Here is a 27025-nt window from a genome sequence, read left to right as displayed (position 1 = left end):
TTAAGAGGAAAAAGCATACAATAAAGATATAGATCTGAAAGATGTCCTATTTTTCTTTTGTAAAGCTTTTTAGAGTTATTTGACGAAATTGCTAATAATTGGCAAGTGCGTTTAAATTCATTGGAGATTTCATCGAGAGTGAGAAAATATGAGCGTTTATGCGGCGACAAAAGTACGTTTACGATACTCGACAGTTTGCGGATGTAGCAATCTGATTGTACGCAATTCATAAAGTGTTTATAGGATTTTCGCAGCAAAACGGTAGCTGTTGTAAGTGGATTTATCCGGCGATAGTAGATTTATTCGGATTTGCGCATGTGCTCTATCCTCGCGAGTGCTTTCGCGGTGTGCAGCGGAATCTACTGCGGGGAGATTCATCGTGCGACGCGATGCGGGGTGAACGACACCCCGCCAGTTGACCCTATTTTCGCTCGTACCCTTGTTATTCTTGTATTTCGATTCGGAATAGTCGATTTCATATTATCCGACGACCCGTATGCAGCGAAGGAAATAATGCAAACTGTGTTAATTTCATGCAAATTATATTTACGTGAATGAAAATAATTTAATTGGCATCCTCTCTTGTTCGAAAACTTTGGCGCGATATTATTATTTAAGCAGTTGTTTCATATCTTTCGCGTGTATTTCAAGAATCGAAAGATGGGAAACTTTGAAAATGGCGATATACACAGTTGCTGGGTTACATATATCCCGCACTTTATCGCTTCTTCTCGAAACCACGTTTTTCCGAACGCCGGCTGACATAACTTATGAATGGAAGCTATTCTCTTAAAGAGGAAGTTCAAAACACATCTGCGCACATCGTGTGAACTCCGTGTGACATCTATTCAAGTATAAGAGAGATAAGAAAAGTAATATTTCTCTCTTGTAAATTTATTCATATATTTTCCGATACAACTCGCATATTCGATAGAATGCGAGAATGTAGTTCAGGATCGTAATTTCTAACGCCCAGTTTAGTTTACCAAACAGCGAGAAAGTACTTACGTCGCCTTTTTCTGGCACGTATTTGGCCAACCAGCCCCACATGATACCGAATCCCAGACCGCCGATAACAGCGATGGGCCCCTGAAGGATTTGGTACCATAGCGCGTCGTGGGAAAACATGATGCTCTTTATAATACCGTAAACTGCCACCGATGCCGCATCGTCAATTCCGGAAATCGCAATAATTAGCGTCGGGATGCCCTAGAAATACATTGCCAAATCATTAATTCCACGAAAATCAAGATGTTACGTCAGGGTTTTCTGTACTAATAAGTGACAGTACATATATCATACATAACAATATATATATACATCAGTATATGCAAATCATGTTCCTCATCGATATGTAATAAGCGTGCTTATGAATAAAAAACTAACGTTACATACAGATTCCAATATCGAATATATCGTTTGATAATATCAATGTGCAGTGATATAAAGCTGGAGTTGTAAATATGCATTAACTATTTATCGTCATAGTTATCGTTAGCAATATGCAAATGTATAATGTATATTCAGAGCTTAGTATTTTGATCTATCGCGACATAGTTACAAATTTCTAGATAACATACATGCGCACAGATATCGCGAAAAATATTTCTTGTACGAAGCAGTTAAGGAAAGAAAAAGAAAAAAATCATATAAAACAATTTTACAACATAATCATTCTTTGATATAAATTTCAATTTATATATTCGTTAATGAAAATTTTTTATTGCCGTACATGTGAAACGAGTAGATTTTGAGTAAGTTCAAATAAATTAAAAAATTACACGAATTCATGGATAAACTAAAAGGAATCTTTTTCGAATTTTTTAAAACGAGAGATGCCAGAGCTGAAAAGAGGAAAAAAATCAGTCCTTTTGAACTTATATTCGTTAGACTGAATACAACTTTTTCTTATTTATTCATAATGATATAATTTCAGAGATGCATTTAATAGTGTTGTATCATTTCATTAATAAACGAAACAAATATGAAATTTTGCATATTTATTTCGTATTGTGTTTGAAACGATTTAATACATATTTTGTGATTCTGTAAAATAATAAAGAACAGAGAGATACTTAATTTTTATGTATTTCCATTTAATTAAAATGTGAAAATGATTTGTTTGTTAATTAAACATTACAAATGAAAAAGCGTTCGTTTGATTTAAGATATCGTTGAAAATAATCCATAGAAAAAAACTTTTTAAAAATTACTTCAAACTGTCAGTTATAAAAATATTTAATGAGAAATCATTTCTCTCAAGAAATAAAAGCTTTGATCTGAGAGGAAAGAGAAAGAAAGTAAAAGAAAACCAGATGAGGTGCTATTGAGAGTAGTCGACGATACTCGAGCACGATCCTTATGGTGTCAGAGCAGCGTTATCGGTGTCACGATAGCTCGTTCGGGATTTAAGTCTGCCGACTATCGTGATTCTCGGAGTCGGACTATAAAAAGAACGAGAGAGAACGAAGGAAGGAAGACGTCTAATAGATCGCGGCACACGATCACTACGTCAAGATCAGTCGAGGAGGTCAGCGTTCCGAGTTTCCGCTCGTCATGAGCTTGCATTCGTGAGTGCTTACGAATACTCTTGTAGGTGCCCGTAGAGCTCTTACGTCGACGATCGGTCAATGTCTCGTCGTAAAATTTTCCACCGCGACGCGATAAGAATCCTTGATATATCTCGCAACCGACGAATATCAAGGGCCTGGCGTGGATCACGTTGGGACGTCTCTCGCTTCCGGCCTCGTTGCATTACATTCCGCCAAATGAAGAAGTATTGTCTAGGATCTTTTTCGACTCATGAATATCACATTCACTGCAATGGTCTTTGTACTCTTCAAGCAACTTCCACTCCATTTCCTAAACTGAATTATTTAAGTCCGGTACGTTTCTTCTTCCGTTTCGTCTTTGTTCCACTGCAACTCCCGAGACTCTTTTGTATCATATCGGATCCTTACGCTGCCGCATTGCGAAGTTTTGCAAATTTCTCCGATGCAATCTTCTAGCGCGGCTATATAATTAAATTGGGAGGAAAATCGCGTGCGCGGCTGCATGTTTGAAGGTACCTGCCTGAATTTTGGCCGATTCCCGATTCGTACAATAAAGAATTTCAGCGATGCATCCACAAAACATCGTGCAATGCATAAATTAGATTTCACAAGAATGATATTTCATTCCCGCGAAACCGTTATCGCACGATTATCGTGTTCCTGCATAACAAGACGAAAGAAATTTAATTACTCTCGCGCGCGTTGCGTTCATTAACATGGAAACTCATCTAATGCGCTAATGTTGAGCGCGTCAAACATAGCGGCCGCATACCCACGCTGTTATTCGCTTTGCCAGGACATTCAATTAATATAAAATATATGAGCCGCAATGTAATCAATTACTCTGGCAATTACAATTAAATATTAATTTAGCAACGTTTGTAATAATCACCATTTGCACCGTGTAATCTATTCGTTTCTCTTTGTTGAAAGTTTGTAAAGCTTTGCTCTTTTTCGTTTCGTTTACATGATTTATTAATTGCATAAGTAAAATTGCGAATAGAATTATAATTGCAAAATTATAATTGCAAACACAAAAAGAAAAGAAGTAAAAAAATGAGAAAAAAGAAGACGAGAGAGAAATATGATAGAAAAATACATACACATATCAGTAAAATTATAAAGAAATAAAACTGCATATTAATAAATCTTAATTTTTGGACGGTGGTGTAGATTTTAATTATTCTTAAGCGAATATCTTATGAGGTTAAACTTGCTACTTATTATCCGCTTAAAAAGTTAGATCTATTATAAATATATTTCATTATCCTGTGTACAGAAGTCGGGCGAAATTAAATTTAGAAGAGACTTACGACCCATTTTTCTAAATGAGAGATGAAATCTCGCGATAAGTGAATATTCAGAGGACGGAATAAACGGTCTTACCTTGGCGACTCCGTAACCCTTGGAACGTAACCTGAAGAGGCAAGGCACTACAACGGCTGGCGAGACGGCCGCTATGATGCTTCCAAGGAGGTAACCCCATATCCAGGGTAAATCTAAGATGTATCTCGTCATCACTGCTATCACCGTTGCTTCCACCACCCATGGTATCAAACCTATCTTTGGCACCGTGACCTTTAATTTTCTCAGAGCATTTGGATCGAGATCCAAGCCTGCTCTAGTAAGTATGATAACCAAAGCGATTTTCCTGCAAAGAAGAGAAGAGAAAAGTCACATTTAGTATATAATAATATTTTTCAGCAGTATGCGATATTTAGCAAGTAACTGGGAGCGCATTACAATTTGATTACTGCAGAAAGAATACCCGCAATCAAAAGTTAACTCCTCTGGGAGAAAGATAGTCTTTTTTTCTTAAAAAAAAAAGTCGTTACGGGAAAAGTTCGCTACGCGCAGTTTTGACCACATTACGCATATTTTCAAGTTTGATAACACGCTCAAAAGAAAAGAAGTTAACCAACTTTCCAACAACAGAATGCAGAAAAGGTTGACGTATCCCTTTTCTGCAATTCATATGTCTTCGAAGCCTTCGAATCCGCCGAATCGAAAGCGACAAAAGTTTCGGAGCGACGCTCATCGCACACACATCGGGCGCGGCTTTACGATGAAAATTCAGGTGCGGACGATCGTTAAAGCCTTGGTTGTCTTGAACTTTCGGAAACCCGTTTAGGAAAGGCACACCTTAGGAAACTTATCCTATTACGAGTTTCCCGGCGAGAGAAAGGTTTACGAAGTCGCGTTGTATGCGACGTCGCTCTCCGATCGCAGGGAAACGCGTCGAATTTACGCCGATACAACATGTGATATTTATTTCCCATTAGAATTTTGCAAAACGCACGCTAGCCGTGCGTAATTTATTTTTTTACATCATATATTATTTAAACTATAATTTAAAATATCCCAAATTCAGAAAAAGTAGTTTTTTCGACGTATAAAAATTTGGCATGAAAATGATAATATTAATTAAATTTAATTTACGAATAATTTTTTGATTAAACTAAGGTAATTTATATTATTTAAATAAATGTATTAGATTTTATGTATGATATTAGTTCAATTATCAAAATTATTTGAAATGCAAAGAGATACAGAAAATATTCAATCTCAAATTATATTACAAAATGTTGAATATTTTGAAATGTTAATTAAATTAATCGTCATATTTAACTATAGTTTTTCTCGGTACATTATTAAGACGCGCAATCATCTTGAAAATTTGAACATGATTTGAGCAAAAAAATAGTGCGACGCTTTGTATATTGTCAAATTTCTTTTCGAAATGCGATTGCAACAAATATTGGAAGATATTCTGTATGAGTATTATAATTAACGATTAATCAATTTTAAAATAAACGATGCGTAAATGTATCGCGATAATAGTTTATTATCGAAGCGTATATCTCGCGTGAATTATTTATTACAAGTAAAAATATAATATTTCAAATGGGAATCAAAATTGTAGAAATAAAAATTATAAATTAATAAACCTTATATTACAATTGTTATCGAAATAATAATTATTTCTCTAACTCTATTAAAAAAAGTCAAATGTATCCAATCCGATATTTCAAATTATTCGCCGATCTAAATGTAATTTATAAATCGAATTAAAATTGACAAGAATAATAATAAGATACGTAAACTGTCAAAGATCAATTAAAATAATTAAATTAAACGCGAATCAAAGTAATGAAAAGCAGTACTACCTAATACATCAATCATTTAATTAATAATTAATTTAATCTCCGAAAAAATATTTCGCATAAATTTATTTTATATTGCGTAAATATATCGCAACGATAATGTATTACTTAACGCAATATTTAGCTTTAATTTTCTTTAGGTATATATTATTAGGTATATATTATTGTTTATCCGAAAATTATTCAATCAAAATTTATCATATAAATAATGGATAAATTTAATTATATTCTTGAATATTAATATTTAATTATATATATATATATATAATAATAACAATAATAATTATTATTATTATTATTATTATTGTTAAATATAATTATTATTATTATTATTGTTATTATTATTATTTGTATATTTACTCGTTTATGTAAAAATTAGAGTCATAATATCTTTTAGTTATAAAATAAATTATATATTAAATTTTTTTGTATAAATAAACCTTCCCAACGGGTACACCTTGACGTTGATGGGAAGGCTTAGTACCTGGAAGGTTTATCCTGAAAGGGAAGCTAAGTACCCAAATGACTCATGACAATGCTATAAAAGCATTGTCATGAGTCGCAAATACCTCATATGTAATCATCATATTTAAGCGCACATTAATGCGTCGGTTTTCAGTGTTTCGCGAATGTTAGTAATAACTTTACGTAAATAATTCACTTTCGCTTCGATAAGCGGTTCGGTTTAAATCTGTTGAAATTCTATCTCGATTGCTCGATAAAGGCAAGGTGGGATCATCTTCGTCTACGTTTAGTTATATTTTTATTCCACCTCTTGTACCTTATGATATCGCTTATCTTCACATCATGTCTTCATATGTAGCTAGCCAAACACTTTGCTCACCTATATTTTGAAGATATATATGCGGTCTAAGACAAAAGTCGGAGTAAATACCAATTGTGTCGATCCTATCAATCGATTTTCCTTTCACGGGTTTAACTCTTGCTCCAAGTTATCTCGTCGACTTGAAATGTGATCTTCACACGAAATCGGATATTACTTAGTGATCGCAAAATTCGAAAATGTCATTCAAAGTATCGCACGTTTGTTTTTATCATGAATTAGATAAAAATAAAAATTAAAATTATTTTTAAGAGAAATAAACTCGAATTTGTTTTTTAGAAAAATTTAAAAAACATTAATAAACTCAATAAATTAATTTTAATTATTAATAATACATAAGTATCAAAATGACGGATATTAGAATATTGGAGTAAATTTTCACATTTTAAGAGGGATGCAAATATTATTAATTATTTTCAACACGCATAATATATTCCACATATAGAACACGTGCTGAAAAACAATGTTTTGCAGATTTTAAATGAGTTTATTTTTTGTATTTTATTATAATTATCTAAGGGGAAAATTACATGTATGGGAAGATCAGCATCATTATTGCATTTTACACATTGCTATGTAATACGCCACGTAATACAATAGCACTTGGGCTTTTCCGTGTTTTAATAATGAATAAATAATTTTCTTCTCAGATGTATATACACGACACATATAATAATAATATAACAACAAAAGATATTTACTTTTAATTAAAATGTAGTAGAGAGAGAAAACTGCTCTTTTGTTAATTTCATTATTCTCTTGTGTGATAGTAGAGGGGTTAAACATTTTATCAGATGATAAGACTGTGGTACTCGCGTGTAATAAAAGTATAATAGAGACAGTAAACACCGATGTAAAGCATACGAAAGATCGATAATTGATAATACCGAATACGTTTGTACAATGTCTCGTGAAGCATAAATGTGTGTCTCGAATGTTTGCTTAATTGTCGTGTAATATAACGCGGTTACGCGATGAATATATGAAACATATGAGCGATCCATGACTTCATGATTATGTAAACAAAAATGAATATTGGATTATAATTTAGTAGCGCGAATATCCTCGTCGGCGTTTCATTTAAATTGCAAAGTGCAGTTGTTTGGCACGTTAAATTAGTACTCCAAAATTTCAGCCTTCAATCCTTAAACTTCCGGCATTGTATCGTTATATCCGATTTCCCAAGAGTTTCTTCTTGTCGAGAATCTTCGTTATACGAGCAATTATCATCTAATAAGTTCGCGATTGATGTCACGTGTCCGATATTCAATCTTTTCGCACGGTATCAATGATCAAATACTTGCATATCAATTTCTGAGCAATCATCGAAATCCGCTGTTTGCGAGTCGTGTGACATCGCTGCTCTAGTTTTCCTTGCAGATTAAAAGCGATCTTACTTCGAAGGCGGTTCCAGCCTCACATGCATAATTTACGATCCGTATAATCAACATATATACATCCGCATCAGTAAACGAGCGCATGTTAACGGACTCGTTGCAGCAGTGATGTAGCAGAGGAATTTTACAAACAAGATAAACTCTCGCAGCCTTTTCATAGCATCGATAGAAAAAGCAATAATATATAATGCAAGCACACATTTTATGCATTATATAATTATCTGAAATATATGATATTATTGAGTTTCACAGATACATTACTAATAGATATCACATTATGAATTAAATTGATGTTAATTGATAGCGAATATGCGGTTCTTTTAAATTTACAAAGTTTTAAATGTATAATTGATATAAATTGAAATATTGGGGACACACGTGGGCGTCAGAAGAGAATAGACGAGGAGGGGAGAAACGATGAGAATATCCGTAGAAGATGAGAATACCCGTTGCGTTTCTCGTAAATATCGCGCGATACGCTCTACTTCAATCTCGGAGGATCAAAGGAATTTTTTCAAAATGAGCGTACCTAGAAGGACACGTTCTAGCGCGTCGTGCAAATTGCGCGGCGAATGCCGCACACGTATGTCGCAAGAATATTTACGACAGATTCACATTCGTATTTATCGATGTGGAAGCGTAAGATTCCTCGGGACGAGAAAATACACGAGAAAAAAATACACGATTGATGCGTTACCGAGATATCGGGGATAAACGGAAATTTCGAACAAGTAGAGGAATCAAAACGTGAGAAGAATTTCCTCACTTTTCGACGATCAATGTCAAAAAATTGTGTCATTCACACATGGATACATATCGTATTGACATATCGCAATACAAATAACTCATATTTTTATTGTAAAGGATTATCAAGTTATTTTATAGTTTTCCGTTCAAAGAAATGATTTTGCAACTGTAGCAATTTTCTAGGTATGAAAAATTAACTAATTAATAAATAATTAAGAAATACTGCGACATCGCATATTATGTTATATCGTTTTGCACTTAATCGATTTGAATGATAGAGATAGAATTTATATCTGAATTGTTAGTAAAATTTAGAAAAAAAGTCTATCTCGGCGCCTATTTATGTTAAGATGAATCATATTTGTTATAAAGTCTGACTGGCATACAGAAAAATCGTTTCTGACAAAATTCATTCTAGTTATATCGAAGCTCCTTTTTTATCCGATGCAGTGATTAATAATTATTATTTATTTTTATTAATTATTTGACAATAGAATCTCAATTTGAAGGTATTATTGGAGATTATAACTACAAATTCTACATGTTACAAACAATGTTCTAGCAGATATAAAAATAGCGATAAATTTTTATTGTTACATTTCTGTAAAAAAATCTATCTATATCAGCAAAATATTTTTTTGAGTATTGAATAAATATTGTATATCCAGTAAAGATTCACCCATGACTGTATTTCTACTGGGAACTTTAATTACAAAAGGATTCGAATTGTATTTAAAAAATTGTATTAAATATGTAATTCTATTAAGATTCACAATTACCTCATTTCGATTATTTTCTGATGACTGACGATAAATTACGCAAGTCAATAAGAAGCTAACCGCGATTTGATCACTTTATTAGTCTTGTAGTGGGCCGCGGATTGGGGGGGTGTTTACGCTAGCATATATCGAATGGCTTCGCCCTAAGCATAAACGTGTAAGCAAATCGCTTACAATGCACAGCCTATGTTTGCTTTTATGTAGCTGCGCTTAGCTTAGTCGTACAGCCTTCTAACGATGCGCGTAAACGATCGCTAAAACACGATATGTCTCACATTTAACTCCAACATATAACTTTTCCTCGCTCTCCCCTTGAAAACTCATTACTGTCCTCTGTCAAAAATGGAACCGTCAATTCTGTTCAATATCATTGGAGAATTTGCGTAATGCAAAAGTTTAAGAGAATATCTCAAAGAAAATCTAAAGTCTGACAGCCTGAAAGATTAGAAGATAGTTAGAAACATTTACGATGTCATTTAGTTTCGCAACCTTGGTATTATCTTCTAAGCTTAATGGAAATGAATTTTGTCAGGTCTTCTCGCAACACATAATGTTTTTTAATGATCTTTTAAATGCAATATTTTGTCGCACAGTATTGATGGTTGTTATATATAAAAAATCTTTATTTTTAAATTATCATTAAAAGTTCATAGATTATATTATTTTATGTAGCCAAGAATTCTCATCCTTGCTATGTGTATTTTTCCTTTAAACAAACTTGTCAAGTGCTATTGAGAATTACATGAAAGCAACAAGGTTCTTATCAATAAATCAGGATTCTTATCAATAAATCTGAATGTATTGATAATAAAATGGATCAGTAGATTACGGAAACATTCTTGCAATATTGAAAAAAGTCAGATTGCGTTATCAAACGCCGAATGCATTATTCTATGCGATAATAAGTAGACTGCATCATGTGCTTGAAGCACATATTGTTTGTAAATAGCTGAAAAAAATAAATTCCAGAAACATCGATAATTACTGACATGTAATCTTTACACAAGCTTGTATACTGTTTGAATTCAAGATAAATGATTAAATGTTTTTCTTATCAATGATTTCTCGAGAACTAACATCCGAAGAAATTGATACGATGATATATGCCTAGTGCGAATTTATAACGACAGTTTTTATTATAAGAAATATAAAAAGAACCATTATTTATACTTTTCTTTGGATTTGAACACTATTTAGAATTTGTCAGAGTTTGTAAAAAATTGAATTTTTTATCACGGAAAGAGGATATTATCATAAATTGAATGTAAAATAATTGTATTTCTGAAGAGGAAAAGAGAGAGAGAGAGAGAGAGCAATATTTCGCCGATCATCGATAACCGATAAAACTGTTTTAGCGTCGATTAAATTCCTAGCAAGGTTAAGCATAGCATTTCCTACGATCGACCGATGGCTCGACATTTGCGATTCTAACTGCGCTTCGTCGCAGTCACTGTCATTAGTAGGCCGCTCGGGTCATAAGGTGAATTTGAGCAATCGGAAGGGCGATGAGCGGGCGAATCCAAGCACAATGGTCGGAAATCTATTTCGAAATGAAAACGTGACAGGCTTTTAGGAATCTTGATGAGAAAGATAATTGGTGTAATAAAAATAATTATTGACATCCCATTATAATAAATGTTCACTTATACAAATATGTCATTACATGTATAAAGATTTTTCGCATGTATAAAGGGATTTAGGGATGTATAAAGGGATTTACATGTATAAAGGGATTTTCTTTTAGCAAAAGATATTCAAGACATTGAAACATCTGAAATTTTTCTTGATATTTTGTTTTATAATATCCATACTAATGTGATTATCAAATAAGATGCACGTGATGATTAATATGCTATTTATAAATTAATATATATTAATATTATCACTCTCTCTTATTCATTAAAAAATTCTAATTACATGAAGAAATAAAGATATACCGAATATAGAGCCAGTTCATCAACTTCAATCTTTATTATGATATCGATCAAGACAACAAACTATCAAGTATATTGAAAAGTTTAATTTTTTTACCTATTATAATTATTTTTCATATTAAATATATTTAGAATTTTATATTTATATAAAATGAAAATAAAAAAAATACAAATATCGTCCCTTTATTTCTTTTGTTGAAAAATGTATAAACTGCGCGATAATCAAAGATTCACGCAATTGTAGGATACGGATCTATAGCATATTCTTCTGTTATTATAAAATGAAAAAACCTTGACGAATTATCCCACGCGAAGAGAAGGCAGCTGATTGCGGGAAACTCAACGAATCTTATCCGATGCTCAGTGGCATTCGTTAGTGAGGATGCAACTTGAATTTGATTACTACTAAAGCCGTACTTGTTATGCCACGCATAGAACCATCGTCATGCGTGTCCGATTCATCGTCATTGGACCTCGACCTTAAAAAGCGGTCACCTCGCAATCGCAACAAGACGATTGTTACTAAGACTTTCGAAAAACCTTCGAGTAATTTTGCCATATTTGCAATAATGATACATGAATAGAAATAATGACTGTTCACAATGAAAATAACGATTTAATTTAACCTCAAAGCATAAGAAATCTTGGCCGAAAAATATTAGATGTTTTTCTACGTCGTTGTCCTCTCTGTCCATCAAATAAATCTTTATAACATATGATTTAAACTGATGATTGATTCTATCCAAAATTAGACATATATATTTGTCAGTGAGTTTTTTCACCTATTTATTAAAGAAAAAAGTTTTCCGAATCTTTCCTTTTCTATTTTTCAATATTTTATGAGACGCGAAGTAAACGCGGAAGATAGAATATCTATCCAGTTTCATCATTTTGTACGTCGAAAATGTTATATATGACTGTGTTGTGTGTATTTCAGCTTTCATAAAACATCATTTTTCAGATAATCGTTATATTATATCTCAAAATTTTTACCTTTCATCTTTTGATTCTGAGATAAAAATTACTGACCTGATTGATTAGTTTATAAATAATCTTTTTCGACAGTAATGAAATAAAGCTTTAAAAGTCTATACGTGACTTTTTCTAATTAAAAATCAATTGATTACTCTTTTATCAATTAATGTAAAAAGAAATATAATTTCGTGCAATAATATACAGGGTGTTTCATTTTAATCCGACCAGTCGAATATCTCGAAAACCAAGCCCGGGAGAGAAAAATATTTCAGACAAAAGTTGTTTGGTTTCGAGGGGGCCATAAGATGGTGACAATGATTTGACCTTGAACAGTCATTTGAAGGTCACATAAAGGTCACCTTAAATTTCTTAAATGGAATACCCTATATATTTTTGCACAATCTTGTAGCTGACATCGAGAGCTTTCCAAAACACTATAATTAAGTACCATTTCGTTAAGTACTTTTTGAGTTATGAGGCTTGAAATAATTTCTTAATTCTACATAAACCGTAAAATATCTAGTAAAATATTCATTTTTCGATTATCTTACCTTAATACTTTTACGTACAAAATAATGAGAGGAATCAATTGGTGTAAAGAAAACACATAGTTGTTTTGAAGAAAAAATATGTAATTTGCAATTAACAATTCCATATTTTTTCTTAAAAACAACTATGTGTTTTTTTTACACCAATTGATTCCTCTCATTATTTTGTACATAAAAGTATTAAGGTAAGATAATCGAAAAGTGAATATTTTACAAGATATTTTACGGTTTATGTAAAATTAAGAAATTATTTCAACCCTCATAACTCAAAAAGTACTGAACGAAAAGGTACTTAATGATAGTGTTTTGGAAAGCTCTCGAGATAAGCTACAAGAGTGTGCAAAAATATATAGGGTGTTCCATTTAAAAAAATTGAAGTGACCTTCACGTGACCTTCAAATGACTCTTCAAGGTCAAACCAATGATACCATCTTATGGCCCCCTCGAAACCAAACAACTTTTGTCTGAAATATTTTTCTCTCCCGGGCTTGGTTTTCGAGATATTCGACTGGTCGGATTAAAATGAAACACCCTGTATATATATATATATATATATAATATAAACTTTAAAATTTGAAAGATCATTTGATAGAATTAAATAATCATCTCATAAATCTATTATTCCTACAATTATCGCATAATTGTCATTTTTATCCTAAATTAAAATATTAAATATTAAATTAAATATAAAATATTAAATTAAATAATTTCTAAATTAAATTGATTAAAAAATAGATATTTTATTATTTTTTAAAAGCTTTTTTGCGATTAGAAATAATCATATTTTCAAAAAAAGAGTTTTCCAAAATAAAACGTTCTTTGAAAATTCCACAAGTGACTCACCGTAGAGTGGCAATCACCATGGCGTACTGTCCTCCGATCTTCACAAGTCCGACGTTCTGGAGTATCAGTCCGGTGATCAGCATACCAATCAAGGCTGGAAGGGTAGTTAAAGACATCAGCCAACCCCCGAAATGCGCGGCGATGCACAGGGCGGCCAACCCGAACAACTGACCACCCGGGGCTGCATCATCGCCGATTACCGAGTAGACAATACCCCAGAGTAACAGACCCAAAAGGAAGAGACACAACACCCGTGCGAATTTCCTATATGTTGGACAGAATGGCTGCGGACATGCTTTTCTCCAACCCGGTGGCTCCCACGATGGAGTGTCGTCGCGACCGTGACATCGCGCGCAAAATAGATACAGCCACGACCTAGAAGAGACGTAAATGAAATAAATGATGCGGACATTGTGTGCGAAATGCGGTCAATAGAGAGTATTGCCTCCTTTATCCAACGTATTTCTTATAACGCATGATTCAGGAATTTAAAGTGGTATAATCTTCATAAAATTAATCTTCCATTTTAAAGATACTGCAAATAATTACATAGCACACGAAATATATCGAGGTTTTTGACATGAATAATTATTCATCGGTATCAAGACTGCCTGATAAAATTTAAATCCTTTGAAGTGCGATAGAAATGTGATATCGTGATGGAGCAAACTTTAAAGACAAAGAAGTGCTTGTCTCTTTGCGATAAGAATAAAAATTGCTTTAGACATCGCTTAAAAGAAATTTGCTTGGATTAACGTCTTCACGAGTATAAATTAATAACTACAGTCTACTAATTGACCTGCTAGCTTATCCGCGGAGACAATTTGGAACTGATAAACTAGCTGTGATTTCAAAGCGTGATACTGACGGTTATTAATGTATGCTGTCTATATACTTCCACGTAATACAAACGGGTAATTTTATTTGCGGTTTTACACGCGGTAGTCCATTACACCATATTATATCTGCGTACAATAACAATTTCGAGTTAACAAGTTTATTATAAAATTGAAGGCGTATATTATAATTTATATTATACACATCCTCATTTATCAAGAATTAATAATTCATAAATTCTCGAATTAATAATTTATCAGCTATATATTTTGAGAAAAGCTTTTACTTTTTCTTTCCTTTTTCTCTCTCTCTTTTTTTGCTTATAATTTTTGAATAATTCTGTACTTGAATTTTAAATTAAATTTTTACTGATTGAGTTTTAAATTAAAATTTTACTGAAAAATTCGATACAGAATTTGCAGGATTAATGAAAAACAGATGCTATAATTTTGAAATATTTTGTAAATTGATACAAAGTATGTAATAAATTAAACATAGATGTAGTATACATTTTGGTTTCTTTTTATTTTCACATAATTTAATTAAATTTTCAAAGGAATTTTCTTGTAAAAGCATGATTTTTTATGAGGAGTTTGCGAATATTTCTAATGAATTTTGTAAAAATTATATCATAAATGAACAATGAAATAATATTGCAAACCTTTTATAAACTCATCAAAAAAGAAAGCACAAGTTTACAGCTGAAATTATGTAAATTAATCAGGTTTTTAGTAGACAGACGTAGAACGTTTTATATTTTTGCGCACAGATAATCACCATCAAGAAAATGAATATAAGTGATAAACAATAGATACAAAATAGAATAATTCATGATGCTAAATGTCGCACTAGCGCATAAATAATTTTGATGGCTTTGTCATACAAATTACAAAAATGTTTTCATTGAACTATGAATTATGTAAAATTATTAATTATATGTAGCAAAAAGCACACAGTGGAAAACTCAGACAATAATTATAAAATACTACTTTTATTTAAATATATTCAATGATATTTAAAATTATATAAGAGATTCTCTAAAAAATTACAGAAATATTCTGAAAAATAAAATTTTCACTAGAAGTTCATTTCATTGTTTTCTTGAAGAGATCTTGACAATTTTTTTGGTCTCTGATAAACAATGAAATTGATCAAAACTAATGGTTTACCTAAAAAATTATGTAAAATTTACGATAAGATGTCAAAAAAATACATAGTTATTTTGATCTATTATCGCCTGTCGAGTAATTGGTTTATTTATTCATCACACATGACTCATTATCACGTGCTCGTGCTAGTATCTCTACAATTTTTTTACGATTAATTGTATTATTGCTACACGTATGTTTCCATTGTTTTATAAAATGCAACGATTATACATCATCATTTTACTTGATAAAAGTTATCAAAACTCGATTTAGATCGAGTTGGATCTAGAATAATATCGAAAGTAGATTTGAAAGTATTGACAGATAGATCTTGCAAAGTTTATCGAGATAATCGAGTCTCACCTCTCGAGCTCCTCGGAATATTCAATCTTGTCTCTGATCGAACTGGACAGACTATAGGCCGATTTTTTTCTATTACCGTTGATCCTACCGTTTTCCAGATCGAACTTGTATTGTGGAATATTCTCCGCGCTCTCGCAGTGACTGCTGCCGTGATGTAGGATTGATTTCCGTCTGCCTTGATCGGAATTGTGCTCCGAACTCGCGCTGATGCGCCGATTATGCTCGAAGGCGGGATTATCAAGTCCCAAAACTTGATCGCTAATTGACACTCGTCTCTTCGCTAATTCCTCGTTGGGTTTGTTCGTTCTGCCGCTCATATCGATCTCCATTTCTCTGGCTGATCTTCAATTGCTAAGAATCTCGTCGATGCTAATTGGTTAACGATCTAGCAGATTTTAAAAATTTAACCAAGTCCGAAATTCTTTGCGGGAATTTTCTCAAATGGGTCGATCGATCTGTCCACGCGAAGCTGTGGATAAGTGCGATTTGTGTTCAAACGCGATCGAAATCACCTCATCGACCACGACATAACTGTCAATTCTGATACACTGATGCTATTGATCGTGAAAAGCCCGAAGCACAGTCGCTGAACGTATTGCGACGAATCACACGTTTGCCACTTTAGCGACGATCGTTAGCAGATGAGTCTCGTGACAGGAGTTGACTGTCGCGACAGGGACGAGGTGATCGGTGGACGACGACGCTAATACGTTGCGACGATTGACGTCTTTGGCACCTTAGCCCGCTTTTACCAGATTAGATCTCTTGTTTTCTATGCTTGTTTCCCGGATTAGTTCTCCGCACTACGTTGGAGGTACAGCTTTGTCCATCTCATTAGCGTCAGCGTTAGCGCGTCTCTCAGGGTCGGCATCGACGCAGTTCGATAGCGAACTTTTCCACAAAGCGATGGACATGTATCACAAACTGATGTCCGTATGATGACTTCGCGCTCTCGACGAAGAACCGATGACGACGGAGGCCTCATCGGCTCGACGAACACACGGTTATTCGCTTCGATGCGGAGACGCGATCGCGGACAGTTCGCGTGATATCGATCGGGATCGATGCGACTGGTGCATCTCGCTTTAGCGTAATTCAGGCTTTCGCATAAACGGAGTCCCCTTCGCGTGAGGACGGTGAGAAGAGTCTACTGCCGGTCGGTCCCCGTCGTTTCGATAGCACGAGCGCGACGACGCGGTTAACGAGCGACTAAAAGCGACAAAGTGCGCGGCAAGCAGTGGTGTTTTATGCGAATGGGTAGTGGGGTTCTCTCGTAAAAAGTGCTCGAACCGTGGACGAACGAGCACGGACAGTCACGGCGGCCCGTGACGATAATTGTCGCGCGATGCACACAGGATGGGCACAGCTGTTCACCTCATTGACAAACTGGCAACGGTCCGTTGCGTTTCTGTCGGCGGCTCGTCCCGAGCCTCGATCCGGAAGATCGACAAATTAAATCGAATATATATTTTAGCTGCGCTCTGAATTTCGCCAGGCAGTCGCGATCGAAATACAAGGGATAAAACTGCTGGGAAATTTCAACGCTTGCAAATTCTATAGGTATTAGTGAGGAATGACGCATATACACATCTAATTAGTGTATTAATTTCTATTTATACTGCTCATTCATCCTCGTAATAATCGATTATTTTCACGGCAAATATTTCCAATCTCTCGATATTAAAAATTATTTGAAATAGCATGACGCAGAGAGATTGCGCTGAATATGAATGTTACTAATAATTTAATACCGTATCACTGTATATCATTCAGTGAGCATTTATTGACTAATACCGAGATATTACGGGATTGGATGTAAATTTTCGATCCCAGGTTTATCCCTCGTCAAAATTCTTGACAACTGAAAGCAATCCTTTCTGACAGTTTTAGTAATAGTTGCTACATGGTTGTTACAGTCGTACTTATCTTAGCCAATTTCCTCGTTTTGCTACACTTAAAGCCGGGTGTACATGAAATAAAAAAACACGTGATTGCTGCGTTGATGTACCGTGCGTTTTATCAATATCTAAATGATAAAATCAAGCAATGCACACACTTATGTTTGATAGCGTTGCATCAAATAACGGGTTTTGAGAATGCCATTAAATAAGGATATAATATTACATATATAACAATATAAAGTATACAAAAGATCATATAATTTTAGCACACATCGTCGTTGATCTTTCTTCTTCATAAGCGCTTTGAGCGATATTCGATATTGAAATTAACAATTTGAGGCCGGTATTCATAATCAATCATTATTTCACGAGAATAATTATAGTTTCATAAATCTCCGATTATTCATCAATCTATTGAATTTTTACAAGAATTTATAATCTTCGGATAATGTTTAATTCATGAATCGTTTTAATTTATGATTCATCAGTTTTTTGACGATTTCAAATTCATGTATAGTAGATTCAATCGTTATTTATTTAAAAGATAAATTAGAAGATATTTAAAAAATATTTAGAATATAAATTCTAAATTATGGAAAAACATGAAGCTTTTCATTTAGTATCTTTTCATATTTAATAATTTATACTTAAATGCTAAATAATTAGAAATTTTAAATTATATTTAGTGTAATATTAATTATATCACAATATGACAATATAATATCACAGTTTAATATAAATTACTATTATATTAATATTATATTAATTACATTTAATAGATCGATAATATTAACATTAACAAATAATACATGATAACATGATAACAACAAAAAGCATTTTTAATTTTTACATTTCAAAAACTGAAAATTATTTAGAATTAAATGCCGACCTTTTATCGAGATTCGCTTTTTATCATTTATCAATCGCTTTAATTTTCCAAGCGATATTTTTTCGATTTAATCTACAACGTCGATAAGGACAAATGCGATACATATTTGTAATCCTAGACACTTATAATGCAATTTTATTGATAGTGCAATCAACAAGAGTACTATGCGATTATTGCGGTCTCCTGTATCGGGAATCAAATCGTTCTGTTTCGTATCTATTTCATCATCTATTGATCGATCCTTGGGCACTTGTTAATATTATTGTCACATTTCGTCATCGCGCTTGTTTGCTTGTACGATTGTACATACGTAATTCTATTTGGAAGGCCATTCATCGGAATTCGATTTATGGACTTCTCCAACTTTGGATCAATAAAACGAACTTCCTCATAGTGATCTTGTTACACGAAACTTTAGTCTTCGAATATGTAAAGAAATAACGCAACAATGAAATTTGAAAAATCTCATATTTCATAAATCGTAAAATTTGAAACTTAATTTGATATCTCCTCTCTCTTTTGGTATTAATATAATATAATATTTTAATTAAATAAAAGAGAGACAAAATTACATTACAGAGGGAGAAAGAATTAGATTAACATTTTAGTAGTTTATTCCAAGAAATCTGTGGCTGCTATTATTCCACTTCATTTTTATTCATTAGTGCTCTGCAAAATTATTAAAGTTTAGTTTTACATTAAAGACCGGCAAATTGAATGGGCGAAAGTAGAGTGAATAGAATTGAGTTCTTAAAGCGCAGGAAATTGTGTGTGTGTGTATGTGTGCAAATTTCTATTTTAATTTATTTCTCGTCTGGTGAACGAGAAAATACAGAAGGAAGGAGGAGTCCTAGACGGAGAAGGAAATGAAATATGTTGGAGAGATGGTTGACGGTTGGAATACGCGTGCAGAAAACAGGAAGAATTTATAGCAGCTCCTTGTACTTGTATTTATCGACAAAGTTCCATCGTTAACAAGATATCGCAACCAAGTTTAATGGAGAAAAAGGAGTTAATAGACAGGGAATCATAAAATTGTTCAAATGCGAAACTCTTAAATCCACATATCTAACTTTCTAAAATCAAGAAATGCTAACAAAATCATAAATCCCTGTGGGGGAAATCTAAAATACAGATAAGAATTTGATTCTTGATCTTTTTTTCTTTTTTAAAACGAAATATCATCGTTTTTAATATAATGTCGTATAGTGTGTAAAATATATCAAATAGCATGTATCTTATATTACATTTTTATATAATTTTTATACGTGCACTATAAAATGAGACACAAAATATTTACATACAACGTGCTGGTCATTATTCATTCAAAGCATATTTTTTACGAATAGACAAAACAAATAATTTCACCTTCCTCCGAGTTCCGTGGACACATCGCGAGTCAAATTTCTACTAATGATGAAATCATACGCTTCTCGGACACGCTTGCGGAAGTCGAGCATTGTCGTCCCTCGTTAATGTAGTATTCTTATACGGCTCCATGCGTCGTATGTAGATAATGCTCGTCCGTAATCTGCAATACTATTTAATATCACGATATTATGAATATATTTCTGGTCTTTTATGATTTATACAAGTACAATTCTCATATGGAAAATTGAATTACATTAATTGTCACAGTAGCTTCCTTCAAGAATTAATAAAATCTAAAATACAATAAAATCTTCAAATTTAAAAATGTTTAATTTTAAAATAGCAACTTTGTAAATTAAAAAAAATATAAAACTAAATATTGTATTAATCCGTAAAAATTAATTTCAAACTCTTTTTTCTGTAACTAACAAAAAAATAAGAAAAAATATGTTAAATAAATGAAAAAAAAAATAAACGTCCAATATAAAATATTTAAATTAATAGTGCACACACTGCTTTTTTTTAGAATTTATTTTTTTTTATCATTGTTGCTGACATTTAAATTAATTGTGGCAAATTTTACTTTCTTGATGCTTTTATCGATTGTAATTAATTAAAACAAAAAAATATTCAAACTTAAATATCCTAAACAGATTGTGAGTTCGAAGCAATTCGAGAACGGAAATCGCATAACATTTTTATCTATCCACGCGGAAAAATTGGTGAAAAATTTGCGATGTGTTCTGTCTCGGCAAGCAGTGATGTATCGTAATTTAGAGAACACGTTGTTTCGTTTCTACGTCCGTCTATCGTTGAACATTCCGCGGCTGACAAAGTCACGCGAGAAACGTCTACGTCCCTCGCAAGAGTGTGTAGGAGGGAGGAGGGAGGGAGGTTGCGCGAGAGACGAGGTCGAAGATGGGATTGGAATTGCAAATATCCCTCTTCTCTATCTCTCCGGTCTCTCTAGTCTCTGTAATCTATCTCTTCTCTCCTCCATCGACCACCCGTCCCTCCCGTGCTTCGCTTTAACTCCAGGTCGTGTATGAGGTGCATATCGCGGAGCATGTTCTACGGAATCCTCGCTGGACGACAAATCGCCAGATTTTGTCCCCATCACAACCGGATTTAAATTTAACAGCCTGTGACGTGCGAATGAGGTGCTATTCTTATATCGCATCGTATCCTCGACATCGTCTCAAAAATGTATTTGTCAAGTTGAACCAAGCTCTCTCGCGTAAATATGATGCATTAACATCTTGTTGAGTATACAGCTCTTATAATTTTAGTATTTTTTCCTCTTAGTTTCAGTTCTAACTTATTTAGCTCATAAATCTACCTTTTTTAGATACTAAAATGCAAATTTTTGTTTATTCGCATTACATATACATAAATCTCACTTTTTGTGCATCCAGTGTCACGTTCTATGGAACAGATGGGAAGGGGAATAATTGACAAACTAACAATGAACGAAATGTATAAGAACGCAAAGAGGAGACGAGTCGCGCGCAGAAAATGACCGCGTGATACGCGCGCTGCGTCAAATTAGCTTAAAAGCCTCGGAGCAACACGGGATCCTACAACGCATTCTGCAACATGGTCCAACACACAATGTCCAACGCGCAGAGAAAGGCCCTATTCGCCCTCATATATCACCCGGAGATAAAAGGCTGCCAGACAACGACGGAAAGTATAGTGGTTTCGGCGACACGCCGGATAGGCGGTTCATTGCGCAGCTGCACCCCGTGCCCTATAATAATTCGGTGGTAGAAACGAAGAGAAATTGTACGTCACGTGCCGGTATCTATTTACCTCTTCCGCTAAATGAAAATATGTACTTCAGAATGTTTCCGTTTCGATTTACAGTTTCATGGAAGGAGCAAAACTTTTCCCGCAACGTTGCGAATAAAAATATTGAATAGATCCGCACGCAAAACGAATATCAAGAGAAACTTACACAATCTTTTTATACAAGATAGACTCAAGATAATTATACTTTAATTTTATCTTTGTTGAAAACGCATTTGATAAAACATTTTTATTGTAATTTGTTATTTCTTCAACGTAAAAAAAATAGATTGAATGAATGTCGTTATGAGTCTTTGATAACAGTTACTCCAATCTGTAATAATCGGAGCGAATCTCTTCCTTTAGCTTTATATAGAGCAAAAAGAGCTTGTATGTGTAATCGATGCGGTCGACTCTTTTTTCCAATACGTCAAAATATGTTCTTACACAAGCTCCCTGCTCCAATTTTTTTGCATTACAAGAATTTTTATTGAGAACTACCGCGCTGATTATTATTCGTCCCATTTTCGATCTTTGTGCTGCTTTTTACGTTCCCGGTAACGTCGATCATGGTCAAATGTTGTAGGTTTTTGTACTGATCCGAATAATATTGGCAACCTGTAAGAGCGAACGAAAAAGCTCCTCCATTCCTTTTTCGAATAAAATCGTACAATATAGTTTCGTTTTCTTGCTGATGGTGGTTCTTCAAGTTACCTACCTACGGCTGGCGACATTAAAGATTTCTTGCGATAGCGTGCTTTGGATATACGGTAAATCCTCAAGTCACGTTAAAGCGAATTACGGATGCAAGTCCGAGATGGGAATTATCGACTGAGATGGAAATTACAATGGTTAGTTTCAAATACAAGATTTTTCACGTTTGTCGTATCCGAAGTGAAATATTTTGAAGTTCCTTCTGCTTTCCCTTTTCTGCCATTACCATTGCATATTCTTTTATGCAACAGCATGCGAATTATCTTTTTTCTTTAGTTTCTTCATCAATGAACTTTGGCACGTATTCTCGGCATAAATTTCCCATTACATTCACCTCTTGATTCTTGCTTCATTTTTACATAAACAAAATCTTTACAAATAATAGGTCAAGTAGCAACATCCATATTTATTTCTACACATTACAGATTTATTTTTAAAAAAATTTTAGTGTCGCATTTCTACAAAATTCAAAGACACTATTAACCGTAAATATGCAGTAAGAATATGGATCATCATCCTTTACATTATTCATAGGCGGTAGGTTGTCTATAGCCACAATTTGGACATATTTCATGCGAAAGGAAATTTTATAAAGAATATATATTATATTGTATAAAAGAATATAAGATGCGACATCGGTAACATAACTAGAATCTAGGTAAGTAATTCAAGGTACAGCTGCTGCACCATCCTACCCATACATAAATATCTTGACGATAGAGACGAATGTCGGAATCAGAAAGAAATTGCGCGTTCTTGCAAATGGTAGTCGGTTCGCTTCTATTTAAAGTTGCAATGCTTCCATATTAAGTTGGTAGCTCGAAGAAAACGCGATTTTTTAAATGTCAATATATTATACATTGCATTTTTCCTATTAAAACAAACATCAATACATAATCTTCATAAAGTTGAATTTTTTATGCTGCATTTTTCCAGTCCATTATTTGTATTTATGATAAAATATTACATTCATAATATGAAGCATTGCAACTCAGTATCAGACATGTTTATAATGCTTTCACGTAATTGTATCACATTACGGTGCCACAGATTCGCAATGCATTTTAATGCGTTTCAATTTTCTGCATCTGCTGCTACGGTAGAACGGGACGAACCAGAATATTTTCATATTGGCTCTTACAAAGAGGCCGTATGACGCGACAGATTGCGTTCATCTGTCGTAGAATAAAACTGGATCAAAAAAAAAGAGAAAAAATTCGAAATTTTGCTTAGTCAAGAATTTTCAGGATATCATACAGATAGATTTCCCGTGCAGTTTAACCAAGTGAATGGTTTCTCTTCCGAGAAAAAGTTTAAAATAAGATATCATAGTCTAATTTAAATTTAATTATGAAATTAAAGATAAGAAAAAAATCATAAAAAACTTATATTAGAGTAGGATATATTAATTAGTCATTTTTTACTTTTTGTAAATTGCATCCATTTATTTTTATAAATGCAGAGAGTGTTTTTCTGAATTGTCTCTCGAGCGCATTATACGATAAATTAATTAGTGTCACATTGTGACGAACGTAATCGCAACATGCTGATAATCGTCAGAGCGGATTACGTTCCCCAGGATTGTGCTGTGACGGATTTCCGCTAATGACTACCGCCGATTATTAGCTCTTGTTATGGCAGTTGTGAAAATTGTCACGGGTAGAACTGTTTCCCGTTCGCATAAATTTTGTACAACCTATGCACACCTCGTTTGCAAATATCACGCCTTGTTGAACGAAAAAAGAAAAACAAGAATTCACGAGTTATCTCCTCGTCCGCGTCAGAACAGATGTTGCCTTTCATAACCTTTCCCTTTAAAGCTGATAATTTTTTAAAAGTTTTAAAGGGAACCCTCTCCTATTCTACACACGTGTAATTTTAAGAAACTAAATTTACTTCCGTGCAAAATTAATTCGTCTTTGCCAATCATATCTTTTAGCGTTTCAGTAAAAATAAAATGTAGAAAACAACAGATGGATAAAAAGCCGTAATCTTATTAGATACTTCTTATTAGAAGTTTCGTTTTTTCCTAAAGATTTTTGTAATTAAGACTTTAATAAAAAATATACGTACAATTAGAAAAAATAAAGATGGGTGAGCTTCTTCTTGCGAGACGAATCGTATATGTTGTCTACCGCGTAAGTCCACGCGCGAATGGTCTCCGTCGTGTTCAATTAGCCCTCGTTATCGCGGCTTCTGACTCGCCAGGAAGAAGGCGTGATATGCCGCATAACACAGAGGAGGAGGAGGAAGGGATAACATTGACTTAAATGCAGCTGAGATTTTTTCGACGCGCGCGGAACGCTCGTCTTCGCGTGTCGACCTTACGGTGCATCGCGACGTATAATTGCATTTGATACGTTCCGCTACCACCGTTTGCAATCGCAACTCGGGAACAATGCGAGGCGTGAGGATTCCCAGGTGTACTTCCAAAATATTTCAATTTTCAGACACCGCCGGTAAAATCGGTATAATTGAATAATCAAATAGTCAAAGTCTAATTTACAGATAAAACAGGTTGTCGGAATTTATTTTCGACGTAGACGATTCTTCACTCGATGAAACTATATTTTCAAATTGAATAATTAATATCATTTCTGCAGCCTATATTTCTACATCGATTTTTATAAAGATATAAAAAAATGTTCTTACATTTTCAATGATATGTTTCATTTTGTATTTATATTAGTGCAGAATTTTCTTACATAATATTATGTTTTGTTGGAAAAATTGAACGTATATGTGTAGAAGTAGATTTATGATACTTAAAAATCGACCGAGAAATGCTTCAGAATCCCAAATTGACACATATGCTTACTCAAGGGTTAATTACGGAATTATATGTGCAGACATAGTTGGCAAACCGCTAGTCCATACCTTTGTAGATCGATATGAATAGACGTAATTATGTTTAAATATAGAATTACCATTAGATTGATCCGATATAATCTGACATAATATAGGATCAGAATATTATAGAATTTTAGATATATATTCAAATATTTGGAATATTTTAAAAATATTCTGATGTTCTTGGCATACTTTTTTAAATCGAAGTTTTATACTTTAATTTGATATAAAAATATTTATACTTCAAATTTTTCTCATTTAAAAAGAGATAAAAAATGATAATACTCTAAATTAAATTTTAATACGGAATGGAATTCACATCGTTTTAATCTTCACAATTTATGAATCTTTTTGACATATAATAGCTTACAAAGCTAACATATAATAGTTACATTTTAACATATAATAACTTATGAATCTTTTTAACATATAATAGTTGCTATTTCGAAACAATAATTAAAAAAAATGTGATAAATAATTAGCCAACTCTATATTTTTAAAATATTGAAGCTTTTTGAGACAAAATAGCGGTATAAATCATTTTTATCTTTCTGAAAATTATAAAAGTTTTCGTACAGCTATTTGGAAATATATCCATTGTGAAGTTCAATCACTTTATTGCAATACTGTTTTTATGATTCTACAGCAAACAATCCAACGTTTTATACCATTCTAAAGAAACACGTTCAACGAAATGTCGAACTTTTAGTTTTACTGCCTTATGCCACGCTGTTTCGTCCAACGTGCCTCGTACGCTTATACAATTCCATAAAATATTAAAATTTCTTGACATGAAATATGAGAATGACTATATGCTATTCAAGATGCTAAATAATAAGTAGCGCTATTACGCACCTTCGTACGTGGATCAAGTCACGAAACAATCAACTGCGCGATTTCTGCTGTTAACGTCTCTTTATGCCTTCGATGTTCTTCAGGTTTCAACTAAACGATTCGATATCTAATCGATAGTTAAATTATGTGTTTCGAGAACGTTTCGTGTTAGGTATTCCTTTAAGATTACTGTATTATTCTGAAATTACAAGACGCGAAATATTCACTTCACAAATTACAAGTTTAAATGCATCTAATGCCATCGCAAGCAAACGACTGACTTGCTATAGCACGGATTTATGGCTTATATAACGAACGCTAAGGGTGAGCTTATAGTCTGTATCGATTTCTTAAAGAATGAAAAATGTTACTGACGTTGACAACCGGTCGAGTGTCAAGGTGCAAACAATAGCGACTTCCGAGGCAACATGACCTATACAGGAGTCACTTAAAGCACAGTGCGAATAAAGCTAGGTTCACAGTAAAAGGGCACGTCTCTGCAGCATCGCGTCGGCGCCCATTTATCGCGAGACACTGTATTTCATCT

The 27025-nt window shown here is 33.4% G+C and overlaps 1 protein-coding gene and 2 long non-coding RNA genes across 4 annotated transcripts in view; 1 reads left to right on the top strand and 2 right to left on the bottom strand.

The window, feature by feature from the left end:
* Nha1 (Na[+]/H[+] hydrogen antiporter 1) overlaps nucleotides 1-17371 on the bottom strand; it is a 22128-nt gene extending 4757 nt beyond the window's left edge. Inside the window, exons 1-4 of the mRNA XM_083093063.1 lie at nucleotides 16132-17371; nucleotides 13784-14158; nucleotides 3939-4203; nucleotides 1009-1209 (exon numbers count right to left, since the gene is read on the bottom strand). Of these exons, the coding sequence (XP_082949189.1) occupies nucleotides 1009-1209; nucleotides 3939-4203; nucleotides 13784-14158; nucleotides 16132-16460 (1170 nt within the window). The 5' untranslated portion in view covers nucleotides 16461-17371. The remainder of the gene's footprint in view (nucleotides 1-1008; nucleotides 1210-3938; nucleotides 4204-13783; nucleotides 14159-16131) is intronic.
* LOC145967949 (uncharacterized) lies at nucleotides 17036-22339 on the top strand. Of its 2 annotated transcripts, none has more exons than XR_014437622.1 (3): nucleotides 17036-17691; nucleotides 21708-22077; nucleotides 22159-22339. It is a non-coding gene; the product is annotated as an uncharacterized LOC145967949 (long non-coding RNA). The 2 variants fall into 2 exon arrangements; XR_014437623.1 differs by lacking the exon at nucleotides 17036-17691 and adding an exon at nucleotides 21313-21452.
* LOC145967951 (uncharacterized) lies at nucleotides 18833-27025 on the bottom strand. The gene is made up of 3 exons (XR_014437624.1): nucleotides 26500-27025; nucleotides 20290-20460; nucleotides 18833-19590 (listed from the first exon to the last, which is right to left on the bottom strand). It is a non-coding gene; the product is annotated as an uncharacterized LOC145967951 (long non-coding RNA).

The sequence above is a fragment of the Camponotus vicinus genome, unplaced genomic scaffold, assembly GCF_025532165.1.
Source record: "Camponotus vicinus isolate PSW18456_S1 unplaced genomic scaffold, iyCamVici1.0 SCAF_3, whole genome shotgun sequence".
NCBI classification, from domain to species: Eukaryota; Metazoa; Arthropoda; class Insecta; order Hymenoptera; family Formicidae; genus Camponotus; species Camponotus vicinus.
This window is presented reverse-complemented; position numbering and strand designations above follow the sequence as displayed.